The following is a 14,366-nucleotide window of genomic DNA, read 5'->3' on the forward strand; positions in this document are numbered from 1 at the left end:
CGACATGGGGTTTTCACCAGATGACTTTTTATGATGTCTTGTTAGTCCTGGATTAAAATAGTGCTGGTGGCCACTATGTTGGTTGGTCATCTTGAAAATCTTCTTATCGCTAATCCATCTGAATGGATAATTTTCTCAACATATCCAATATGGCTACCACAACATTCATTTTGAAAATCTTGTTAGTACTACTCTGAAAGAACAGAAAATTGTATCAGCATGTTTTTTTTTTTTTTACAGGAAGACCCTTTATGTTGTCTTGTCAGTCTTAAATACAAATTTATGCTGATCTGATTATGTAATACTTTCAAATCCTATTGCTACTCCTAGATGGAAAGTCATATCAATATTGGATTTTCACCAGAAGACTTTTTATGATGTCTAGCTGAGACTGAATAAAAAGATGATTATGGCCACATTTGAAGCCATCTTCAAAATCTTTTTATTGCTAGTTCTTCCAAATGGAATGTCATGCCAACATGGAGTTTCACGAGAAAACTAATTATGACATCTGGGTGGTCCTAAGTGAAAATGGCATTGATCTGACCTCAAATATGGCTCTCACAATGAACATACAGAAAATATTGTCAATAATTCTCCTGAATGGATGGTCATATCAACATGAGCTTTTCACCAAAAGTCTTCAAATGGTGTCTGGTTGATTATGCATGAAAATGGTATTTATCTTATATCCTATATGGCTGCCACAGTGGCTTATTTAAAAATTTTGTCACTCAAGAATATCAGAGATTTTTTCAGCACTTTGCTGTTAAAATGAACAAATGGTCTTTCTTTTGAATTCCTTGAGACAGTTTTTGGACAGTATAGTGGATGTCCCTTTGAGGGCATCTTGTTCATACTTGGGATGATTCATTATGAGGTTAAGACAATTTATTCTGTTATACATTTATTTGCCCTTTTAACTTTGTTGTCAAGGTCAAACTCTTAGAATTTGTTTTAGATAGTATTATTATGTATTAATGTTTCATTTGCTTATTGACACACTGGCCATAAGATCAAGTGAGTTTATACTATGGTCCTGCATCCATTATGCATTGTGCATCCATAAGCAATCACTGTTATTGACTTTGTTAAAAATCACAGATCAGTTTTGACCAAATTTAACACAGAGCATCCTGGCATTAAATCAGGTTACCGAGAACATAGAATTAGAATAACAACAATAATGTACTTATATGTCTTGAATGTATGCTATGCACGGATGAGAGGCATGCATAGAGGCATATTTGGTGTATACGTACCCACCCCTTTTGGCTTATTGTCAACCGTGCATCTGTACCAAAGTAACTCAGCAATGTTCAGATCGGTTCAGATTCATAAGAGTCAGTTGCATCAGCAGCAAGCACCACGTGCATATAACGTGCAGTGTTAGTTTCTGCATGCTTTGTTTTAAATTCATTCTTATCTATATTGTGTTCACAGTGTCTTTTATTCATCCCTTTGCTGGATATCCTGTTTTTGGATTATTAATTATTATTTACAATGATATTTAATATAGCTATTTTTAAAAAAAATCTGAATTTATTCATCCCTTTGCTGGATATCCTGTGTTTGGATTATTAATTATTATTGACAATGATATTTAATATAGCTATTTTTAAAAAAACCTGAATTTATTCGTCCCTTTGCTGGATATCCTGTGTTTGGATTATTAATTATTATTTACAATGATATTTAATATAGCCATTTTTTTAAAAATCTGAATTTATTTGTCCCTTTGCTGGATATCCTGTGTTTGGATTATTAATTATTATTTACAATGATATTTAATATAGCTATTAAAAAAAATATGAATAATTGGCACTTCACAGCTCTAGGCAAACATCACGTGGGTGGATATAAACGTAAGCTTGCAGTGGCTGATTTATAGGTTAGGTAAAATATTTTCATAAAAACTAAAGTTATTATGTTAAAAAAAGAAGTAATAAAATTGAAGTATTTATTATTATTAAAACAAAGACAAATATGTAATAATGTTATTTTTTTATTTACCTGAACTATTATATATTTGATGTTGACAGTTTTTGTTGTCCTTCCCCTGTCCGGTCCCCCCCATTTTTGGTTAGCAAGTTGTCATAACAAACTGTGAGTTACTCATGGCTACAATTTTTGAGGGTTGTTCTACAGCAATGCATTTGATTGTGGGCTTGACTTAATGGCTCTGGTCTTGTTTACAAGGCTGTCTACTTACAATGTAAGTGTTGTTCTTTTTATGGGGAGACCAATGTAAACTTTGTTATTTAGATTACATGACTCAAAAATAAACACATATTATACAGATGAAGGTTTTACTTGAAATACAGTAGCAGCATTATTATGTCAGTCCAGATAGGGAATGTAAATACATTGGTCCTGTGCTATAGTGCTGTTAAGTGGAGTAAATGAAACTGAATGGCCTTATAAACTGTTTTTGCCTTAAACTGAGTTAGGGCTGGAATCAAGTCTACATTCATACAAGAAATGAGACCAAGGCCTTACCCGTGTTATATGAAGGACCATGTTACATTGAGGTAGGTTTGGGACCATGTCATACTGAGGTAGGTTTGGGACCATGTCATACTGAGGTAGGCTTGGGACCATGTCATACTGAGGTAGGTTTGGTATCTAATCTACATTCATACAAAAAATGAGATCCATGGCCTTACCTATGTTATATGAGGGACCATGTTATATTGAGGTACCTTATAATGGGGTGGTTAAATATAAAAAAAATACATAAATCCCAAAATGGAATCCACGATATGCCTGTTAGGAGCACATGTTATAATGAAATACAGTACAGAGTGTGATTGCCATTAGAGTAGGAATCAATCTTTCTGGTGAATATATGTTTTGGTGGAAATATTTTTATTTTCAGTTTTAAATACAGTAAATATTTAAGTATTTTGTTGATGAAGTCTTTGATTTGGATGAAATATTCCATCATCTCCCTATTGTACAGACTTGTCCAAGTGCAACTGGCATCAAGCCACACATAGCATTGACCCTGATCAGCCTTGTCATAAAAGGTTACTGGAAATCTCAATGTACATCATCAATATGGATAAATTTAATTTAAACTACCTTGATTTGGGGAAATGCCATTTTTTGTGGATGAACCACCACTTGAATAGAATTAAAATGAATTTTTTAAAAGCTTTAAACCCACTTGCCCCAACAGAAAATAATAAAATTGCATTTCCCTTTCCCTAGGTACAGTAAAAAGGAATAGGCCCTAGTTAAAAACTCCAGGTCATTGAAATAAATCCTAAATAAGGAGGTAGTTTTAAGGCTTCATAACAGTAAGGTTTATAATATATGTATTTATATATGTATTTAACTTTAAACATTGTCTTATTATGCTAGCTTAAATATATTCTGTTATTATGTTACAATATATGGTGTTATTATGTCAGTTGAAATATGTGTTATTAAGTCAGTTTAAATATATTGGGTTATTATGTCAGCTCAAACATAATGTGCTATTAGATATCAGTTTAAGTCTATTGTGTTATTATCAGTTGAAGTCTATTGTGTTATTGTGTCAGTTTAAGTCTATTATGTTATTATGTCACTTTGATTCTTTATTGTTATTATGTCAGTTTATATCTATTGTGAGACTTACAAAAACGGTACTAACAGCTGCCTCGCTTGGCGTTCAGCATTAAGAGGTTAGTGTTAGGACTGGTCGGCCCGGTGTCAGGATAATGTGACTGGGTGGGACATCATGCTACATGTCTGATGCCCCAGTGCTAGACATCACTATAAACTGCCACATTGCAGACATCGTAGCGATATGACTGAAAAATTGTTAAAGCTACATTAAAAATCAAAATCACATCACAAAAATCACACTTATATCTATTGTGTTATTATATCAGTTTAAGTCTATTTTGTTATAATGTCAGTTTATATATATATATATATATATATATATATATATATATATATATATATATATATATATATATATATATATATATATATATATATATATATATAGTGCTATTTTGTCAGTTTAAGTCTATTGTGATATTATGTCAGTTTATATCTATTGTGTTATTATCTAAATTTCAGAATACAGATGATTTACCAGTAGATGATTGGAGTGGTTCACCAAAGGAACGAAATTCAGTAAGTTTATTAAAAAAATTCTTAAAAACTCAAGTGCAAAAATGCATCTTTGCTGAATTTGAAAAAAAGTTCATTGCATGCCCCAGTCAGTATTGTGTTACTTATGACTGTCTGTTGTTCATCACATCATTGTTTTAGGTTTTGTATTGACATCATTTTAAAAAAAATTCATTCTTCGTATATAACATATATGTACTCACTTATAAGTAGGATCTAGTTGAAGAATACATTGACCCAGATCTGCTATCATCTAAGGTGCCAACAGATCTGGGTCTGTTCAGTTTGTTTGGACTAATCAGTAAAACAAACAACATAGACCCTGATCTGCCAGCACATTATGGGATGACAGATCAGGGTCTATGTTGTTTGCAGTTCAGACAATTTATTAGCAATATACACAGTATATCAAACAGTGAATATTATATCAAAAGCTTTTTAGATTCTTTCCTTCCACTAGCTGTGTCAACTTACTGAGTATACAAATGTGTTGGGAAAGGACCATGAAAGTTTAAATAAAGACAACTGCGGCAACTTACCATATATACTTGATTATAAGACAAGCCCAACAGCAAACTGCACTTACCCAGATCTGCTGTCCTATAATGTGCCAGCAGATCTGAGTCTCTGCGGTTTGTTAGAAGTAATCAGTGAAACAAACAGCATAGACCCTGATCTGCAGGCACATTAAACTTTGGCAGATCAGGATTTTTTGTTGTTTACAGTTTGTCTTGACTAATAATTGAGTATATAGGGTACAGTATGCTGAGTTATAAAATTTAATGCAAGCATTATTAGCTTTATGTTTGAATATGACGTAAGGATGAACTATGTTTCTCTTTCAGACGAGCAGTGAAAGAGTGTATTTTAAGACACTAACAGAATCCTTTATGTTTGAATATGACGTAAGGATGAACTATGTTTCTCTTTCAGATGAGCAGTGAAAGAGTGTATTTTAAGACACTAACAGAATCCTTTATGTTTAAATATGACATAAGGATGAACTATGTTTCTCTTTCAGACGAGCAGTGAAAGAGTGTATTTTAAGACACTAACAGAATCCTTTATGTTTGAATATGACGTAAGGATGAACTGTGTTTCTCTTTCAGACGAGCAGTGAAAGGGTGTATTTTAAGACACTAACAGAATCCTTTATGTTTGAATATGACGTAAGGATGAACTGTGTTTCTCTTTCAGACGAGCAGTGAAAGAGTGTATTTTAAGACACTGACAGAATCCTTTATGAGTCTACTTGTACTTTTGACAACGGCTAACAATCCTGATGGTAGGCAATTTAAAATCTGCTTTCAGTTAATATAATCTTTTTGTAACATTCAGAAGTGTAGATGTGACATAATACAATGGTGCAGTAAATTTTGTACTTAAAAGTTAATATAAGTGTTATTCATTCCATTTCCAAACTCATTTTTTTGACAAGAAATTTTCAAAATGTATTGCTAAGGTTAGTTTTTTTTATTGAATCTACATTATTTTCTTTTAATTAATTGTCTACCAGATTTTGTCCTAGATGGGTTATAACAACATTGATTTGTCATGTGATCATGGCAACAGATTATCAGATGTTTACTCAAAACACTTGTTAAAGGGCATTATGTTCATTAGCAGTCCCTCTAATGCACCTCAATGTTTTTATAAATTTCTTTTATACATATGTAAATAAATCTTTGTTAATTACATCAAAAGAGCTTTGAAGCAACAGTTTGTATGAAAGTGGGACAAGGTTGGTGAAGGGGGAGAGAAATTACAGTTTCATTTAAAGATTTTTTGATGCCAGTTACCTTGTTGAAGTGGAGGTGTTAGGAAGTTAAAAGTTCATCTGTCCTACTGGTTGAGTATAAAATGTGGACCAAACTACAAACAATGTAGACCATGATATGTTGTTATGGTGACCAAAATTTCATGTTTTTGCCAAACAATTTTATTATTTGCTGTAAAAAAATGTGTAACTTTCTTTTCTTCTTTCAGTTACCACTCCAGCATATGACAAGAACAGATTGTATATCATATTTTTTATTATATTTTTAGTAATTGGTAAGTAAAAAGAAGAGGATTTTTTAATAAATTACATAAATTACAAGCGTTGAAAATAGAATAGGGGGAGGTTATTTCATTGTAAATGAATGTTTTATGTTGTAAAGGTAATGGTGGTGGTGGTGATGGTACTGGTGATGATGAATTATTTGGTCATTTAAATAATTTTATAGAGTTGGAATGGTGATGATGGTGATAATTTTGATGATGATAATGGTAATCCCACTTTGAAAAAGTGTTCAGGGTCCACAGAGAGGTATCATGTTGAGTAACTATGCTCTGTTATATCCAGACATAAGTTAATGGAAGGAAATGTGTATCCTTGGCAAAGGACAGGTTGGGATGTATGTGCAAAACTATGGACTTCAGTGACATAGATGTCAATTCTGATGGATGCACATTAAATGAGAAGCAGTGAAATCACAGTGACTATATTATTTAATATTTAATTTTTCCAGAGAAGCATGCACTAGTACATGTATAAAAAATGACAAAAATCAATTAGCATGGATAGTTAGCATACATGTGTACTTGCCAACTAATCTCCTTACCATAGTACCAGTGAATTCATTGAAAAATATGCACATAGAAGTATAATTTTTAATCATCTCATCACTGATCGTGATGCTTCTGAATTTAGTGCACAAAAAAATGAATCTAAGAATAATCAAAGGAAGATCGACTACAATTATGGTTTGGTAATTTCAAACCTTAGAATTTTCTCTCCAAATTTCAATTAAAATCCAAATAATTAATTCCTTTACAAATGAACTCTCACAAGCTTGGGAAACACTATATACATGGTATATATTTTTAAAACTTCTATTGCACAAAAATATCTTTTGACTCTTATTCAGGGATAGACATTTGGGGATATGTTTTACTGGTTTCCAAAACAGCCAATTAATTTTCAACTGCCAGACGATTGATCATTGTCTGACAACATGGCCAAGCCATGTGTCCCAAAAGGAGGCTTTCATTTTTGGGAGTTTGTAGTTATAAAGCAATGCCTGATAATTGCAACATCCATTTGCTGTGGGATTAATTTTGACAATTTACAATTACTTAATAAGGTAGTGCTGCACACAATGTTTATTGCATGATATTTTTTATGGGCATAAATTATATCTCTTATCTTGATCACTGAGATAGGTTAATAAATGATCAATTCAGATGATAAAATTATTTATTTGTGTGTGCAGGTTAATTGAGTAGAATGCCCTGAAATGGACAAATGTTGTAGACATAATGCATTGAAGACAAACACTGATAAGAACTAATAACTTTATTGTTGATGATTCAATATAATTTAGATTAATACCTATCAACTGTAAATTTTGACAGCTGACATCTTTCAAAAATAACAAGCCAACATATCGGAAATAATCATTCATAAGTCAAAACTTATAACATCTTCATTCTTGTACAGAAAGACAAAGTGCTTTTAGAAAAAAAATTCTGTAAAAGTAAAAGTAAAAAGTAAAGTAAAAGTACAGCACATCCAGCCCTTATTCACTTTGGCAATCACACTTTTTAGTCATTCAGAAATCAGCTAGAAGAAATTGTTGAAGAGGTTGTAAAAATTCAAGATCAACATATTGACTGTTCTATCCAAATGCATTCATAATGACTGTGTTATATATTCAAATGTGTTATAAAAGACTTTGTTACATCTGAATGTGTGTATAAAAGACTGTTATATCTGAATTTGTGTTATAAATGACAGTGTTGTTTCTGAATTCTTATTATAATGAAGTGCATCATGGGATTTTTCTATACCGCTTAGCCTATATATGTGTATCACTTACAACCACCACCATGTATTGTGTGTAAGAAATTGTTGTTGTGCTATAGGTACGTGTATGTTGAGGCTGTTAGGTAGCAAAATTTATAGGTTTTTGGCACTGATACTGATATTTGCACAACAGCTGAGTGATAGGAAACAAGAATTTAGACAGTTAAGCCAAATCCAGGTAGTTTGACTTGTGTGCATTTATGGTATGAATTGTATTTAAACTTCAAAATTGAATCTAATGGCTGAGGAGAATTTTTCTTGCATTTTGTAGATAATTCAAATAATAATTGTTCATATTTGTTTTAGTTTGTAACAGTTTGCTGGAGCATTTGAAAAAGAACCTCTGAACTACATGAACTCAGTCTTATCACTTGTGTTCTAGAAAACAGATGAGAACAACTGTCTGAATCACATCAGCCCAGTCTCTTTGTGTGTGCTTCAGCAAACAGTTATTTGTAGAAAAGCATTGAGTGATTATTTATATTCCATCTCTTGCAGGCCTGTATTGTTTCATGAACATGCTGACTGCCATCATATACAATCAATTCAGAGGATATTTTCTGGTAGGTATAATCCATTTGAAGAGAGCTTGAATCCACAACTCTTTCAAGACTTTTAAACATGCTAGGAACTTTATGCTGATGGTTATTGTCTTACCAATGATGCATAAGCAAGTTGTAGGTGTTGCTTTTAGATGTTGTTGTTTGTTTCTACTTGGCATCACTTTTAGATGGTGTTGTTGTTGGTGTCTACTATGCATCACTTTTAGATTGTGGTCTTATTCACATCTACTAGGCATCACTTTTAGATGGTGTTGTTGGTGGTGTCTACTAGGCATCACTTGTAAATGGTTGTGTTGTTTGCATCTACTAGGCATCACTTGTAGATGGTGGTGGTGTTCACACCTACTATGCATCACTTGTAGATGGTGGTGGTGTTCACGTCTACTATGCATCACTTGTAGATGGTGGTGGTGTTCACATCTACTAGGCATCACTTTTAGATGGTGGTGATGTTGGTGTCTACTAGGTATCACTTGTAGATGGTGGTGTTGTTCACATCTACTAGGCATCATTGTTTTGATTTTGCACACGTCTTATTTTCTTGAACATTATTGCATACACAGTCATGAAACTTGGTGGATGAATTGATCATGGAGGGCACTGCTCACCAAATATAAAAGAAGGTTTCACTGACCTACTTTTCATGCTCCATTGACTTAGCTGGTGTCTGGAATGTGCATGAACAGATCAGGCAATATATAGCATCAATGCAGAATTCATTTTCTGATACTGTTGATAACACAATAGCATACTAATCTTGTAGAATATTCTTGCCAAATTTTAAAGCAATTTTTTGGATGAAATTACGATTTCTGCTATTCAAGTCTCAGATAAAGATCAGACTCCAAAACTTGAAATGTTTACTACCACATATACTCACATGTACATAGAGTCAAACTTGAAATGTTTACTACCACATATATTCACTTGTACATAGAGTCAAACTTGAAATGTTTACTACCACATATACTCACATGTACATAGAGTCAAACTTGAAATGTTTACTACCACATATATTCACTTGTACATGGAGTCAAACTTGAAATGTTTACTACCACATATACTCACATGTACATAGAGTCAAACTTGAAATGTTTACTACCACATATATTCATTTGTACATGGAGTCATACTTGAAATGTTTACTACCACATATACTCACTTGTACATAGAGTCAAACTTGAAATGTTTACTACCACATATACTCACATGTACATGGAGTCAAACTTGAAATGTTTACTACCACATATACTCACATGTACATAGAGTCAAACTTGAAATGTTTACTACCACATATACTCACATGTACATAGAGTCAAACTTGAAATGTTTACTACCACATATACTCACATGTACATAGAGTCAAACTTGAAATGTTTACTACCACATATACTCACATGTACATAGAGTCAAACTTGAAATGTTTACTACCACGTATACTCACGTGTACATAGAGTCAAACTTGAAATGTTTACTACCACATATACTCACATGTACATAGAGTCAAACTTGAAATGTTTACTACCACATATATTCACTTGTACATAGAGTCAAACTTGAAATGTTTACTACCACATATACTCACATGTACATAGAGTCAAACTTGAAATGTTTACTACCACATATATTCATTTGTACATGGAGTCATACTTGAAATGTTTACTACCACATATACTCACTTGTACATAGAGTCAAACTTGAAATGTTTACTACCACATATACTCACATGTACATAGAGTCAAACTTGAAATGTTTACTACCACATATACTCACATGTACATAGAGTCAAACTTGAAATATTTACTACCACATATACTCACATGTACATAGAGTCAAACTTGAAATGTTTACTACCACATATACTCACATGTACATAGAGTCAAACTTGAAATGTTTACTACCACATATACTCACATGTACATAGAGTCAAACTTGAAATGTTTACTACCACGTATACTCACGTGTACATAGAGTCAAACTTGAAATGTTTACTACCACATATACTCACATGTACATAGAGTCAAACTTGAAATGTTTACTACCACATATAAACTTGAAATGTTTACTACCACATATATTCACTTGTACATAGAGTCAAACTTGAAATGTTTACTACCACATATACTCACATGTACATGGAGTCAAACTTGAAATGTTTACTACCACATATAAACTTGAAATGTTTACTACCACATATATTCACTTGTACATAGAGTCAAACTTGAAATGTTTACTACCACATATACTCACATGTACATGGAGTCAAACTTGAAATGTTTACTACCACATATACTCACTTGTACATGGAGTCAAACTTGAAATGTTTACTACCACATATACTCACATGTACATGGAGTCAAACATGAAATGTTTACTACCACATATACTCACTTGTACATAGAGTCAAACTTGAAATGTTTACTACCACATATATTCACATGTACATAGAGTCAAACTTGAAATATTTACTACCACATATACTCACTTGTACATAGAGTCAGACTTGAAATGTTTACCACCACATATATTCACATGTACATAGAGTCAAACTTGAAATATTTACTACCACATATACTCACTTGTACATAGAGTCAAACTTGAAATGTTTACTACCACATATATTCACATGTACATAGAGTCAAACTTGAAATATTTACTACCACATATATTCACTTGTACATAGAGTCAGACTTGAAATGTTTACCACCACATATACTCACTTGTACATAGAATCAAACTTGAAATGTTTACTACCACATATATTCACTTGTACATAGAGTCAAACTTCAAAAATAACAAAGATCCTGATCTGCTGTTACACAGTAGCATAATGCATATGAGATCAGGGTCTGTTTTGTTTGTTCTGCTGATTACTCCTATCAAATGTGCTGGCATATCAGGGTCTCTGCAGTTTGCATTTGGACTTGTAAGCTAGTACACATGGTAGTTACCTGGCTAGGCATTTATCTTTCCATTTGTTGTGGGAACATTACCTGGCTAGGCATTTATCTTTCCATTTGTTTTGGGAACATTTCTAATGTAGAATACTCTTATGGTCATAACATCTGACTGATAATTTTAAGTAAAAGAATACATTATTTGGAAAAGATGTGCAATTTATATGTCAAATGATCACTACTCATCTGTGCCTGTTGTCATTATATGTTAGGATGACCTCTTGTCATCATATGCTGGGATGGCCTGTTGTCATCATATGTTAGGATGGCCTGTTTTCATCATATGTTAGGATGGCCGCTTGTCGTCATATGTGCTGATGGCCTGTTGTCATCATATGTTGGGATGGCCTGTTGTTATCATGTGTGGTCTGTGGTCCATCTGCTACTTCTCATAAACTAGAAAAAATGGACCAACCTTTAAAATATTTTTTTCTGGAAAATCACTCAACATATTTAACCTCATTTGACAGCATTCTGGCAATTGGACCTTTTTCTTTTAACAAATGATGCTAATCTGCAATCAAGTCTGGTCACCATTTAAAAATGTTGTAGTGGCTTCTCAGGAACAAGTTAGGAGCAGTTGCCCCAATTTGGCAGAAAGCGGAAATGTTTAAAGTTTGAACAAATGATGATGATTTGCCATCCAGTATGACTGCCATTACTAAAAATAGAAAAGTCTTTAAATGTCAGTAAGCATCTAACTGACCCAGATTTCTTGGTTTGCATTTGACTGAGGTTTATGTCAGGAGAGCAATATCAGGCCTGCATGACCCTCTTGTTGATTTGGAACTTTTTCTGGCACTGTTATATGTGCAGGCATAAAACTTGATGGGTACATTCATCTTCAAGAGGTACTACACACTGTTAGCAAAATCAGATCACACTGACCATTCTATGCTACTTATATTCAGCCACTGTGTTCTATTTCTCTGATATTTTGCTCAGCCATCATCACATTTCAACTAACTGAACCATATGTCATTGGAACTTGACTGTGTTCACTTGATTGTGTCAGAATTTGATTCAATCAGGACAAGGACATCAGAGTAATTATAACACGACTAATGTAATTGGACTTTAATTTGTGGAAAAGTCTTAATATGGACTGCCAGATATGTGAGCTATTCTTGAAACTTTGGCCTTTTGTTTCCCTGTCAGTCAACCAATGAACACATAACACAGTGCCATTTATTTTGGAAGTAAAACGTCAACCCAAGCAACACATCTTATATTACGGGAGTAGGATGTCCATATCTCACACCGACACATATGATGGATTAGTTTTCTCTTGTTTCTCACTATGACTTAATATTGGAGAAGAAAAAGATAATTTGTCATTGATAGAGAATGATATAGTTTGAGACAGGTTCTTTTTTTGTTTATTAGAAGCAGCATGCAAACTTCAGTTTACAAGAAATTTACTGTAAACAAAACTTGCCTTTTCAATAATAAAACTGCTAAAATAATTGCAGATACATATATCATCATGTTAATGACAGTATCGGGTAGTGTATTTTAATGGGAAACGGGTTATCCCACATGGCTTTCATATAAGAGTTAACAGTATCACACACGAATGAAAGACATGGGTATCACTTGTGGTACAGCAGTTACCCATAATGTCTGTGGTAGAATGATTACAGTTACCAGTAGTGGCAGTGATAGCATAATTGCAATTACCTAATGGCTGTTGTAGCCTAATGACTGTTACTGGTGACTGTGGTAGCATAATTAAAATTACCAGTAATTGATGTGGTATTATAATGACAGTTACTGGTAATGACTGTAGTAGAATAATAATTATTATCCATGGCTACCATACCATACTTACACACACTGGTAATGACTGGTAGGATAATTACAGTTGCCAGTAATGGCTGTTGTTGCATAATTACATTTACTGGAAATGACTCGAGAAGCATAATTATAAGTTATGGCTGTAGTACCATAATTACAATTATTTGTAATGACTGTGGTAGGATAATTACAGCTACCAGTAATGTTTGTGGTAGCATGGTTGGAATTACGAGTAATGGATTTTGTATCATGACATTATAATTTTTTGGTAAATTGATGGTATGGGCATATAGTATTATACTTGTCCATCCATCAATCTGGTTAATTTTTGCATTTAGGTCAGATTACAGGTTTTGTGTTATGTGGGCATTCATGTTACATGAACATATTAATCATTTGCCAAAATGTTTTGGAAAGAATGCAAGTTATTCAGTTATGCTGATGCTAGAATACATTTCTTCACTTTAAGGTGCCTCAGTATGAGTTTGTCCCCTTCATAAAATGAGTTTTGTCCAAGATCCCATTTCATTGTTTAATAGTAATATTATGTATAAAATACCTCATTACAAGGTGACCTCACTTTAAGGCAGTCCACTTTTATGGCTCCATTTAAGACATTATAATGAGGGAGTCCTGTTGTTATGTTGCGTCAGAAATTGCTACTAATGCAATCTGTTTTGTTAATCACAAACAAAAATATTTCTTTTAATTCTAGTTATTTGATTGCAGAGATCTATGCAGAGCAGTTTGCTAAGACGAAGGCAGGGAGAGAGAATGTCATTTGAGGCTTTAAAACAACGACAGAGTCGTGGCAATCTGAGGCGAATGGAAATATCTGAAGGGTAAAATCAGAATATGTTCATATCAGAATATGTTCATACCTGTCACTCTGGTACAAAAGGTAACTCCCATATCTGCTGTGAGAACATGACTGCTTTTCACACCTTCATGCAAACAAACTGGTTTGATCCTCTGATCAATGATTAAGTCTGTCTGGCTTTCAAATTTAGCACATTGACCCCATTAAGTTTGGTACTGACCTTGTAATATTTAAGGCGGTTGGGGCCTATG

The 14,366-nt window shown here is 33.2% G+C and overlaps 1 protein-coding gene across 1 annotated transcript in view; it reads left to right on the forward strand.

The window, feature by feature from the left end:
* Positions 1 to 14,366, forward strand: part of LOC149801276 (two pore channel protein 2-like) — a 115,316-nt gene that overhangs the window by 30,154 nt on the left and 70,796 nt on the right. Inside the window, exons 8-12 of the mRNA XM_089955335.1 lie at positions 4,078 to 4,134; positions 5,329 to 5,416; positions 6,118 to 6,183; positions 8,477 to 8,541; positions 14,025 to 14,137. Coding sequence (XP_089811461.1) covers positions 4,078 to 4,134; positions 5,329 to 5,416; positions 6,118 to 6,183; positions 8,477 to 8,541; positions 14,025 to 14,137 — 389 coding nt within the window. The remainder of the gene's footprint in view (positions 1 to 4,077; positions 4,135 to 5,328; positions 5,417 to 6,117; positions 6,184 to 8,476; positions 8,542 to 14,024; positions 14,138 to 14,366) is intronic.

This window comes from Sinohyriopsis cumingii, chromosome 4 (assembly GCF_028554795.1).
Source record: "Sinohyriopsis cumingii isolate HCF-2022 chromosome 4, ASM2855479v2, whole genome shotgun sequence".
NCBI classification, from domain to species: Eukaryota; Metazoa; Mollusca; class Bivalvia; order Unionida; family Unionidae; genus Sinohyriopsis; species Sinohyriopsis cumingii.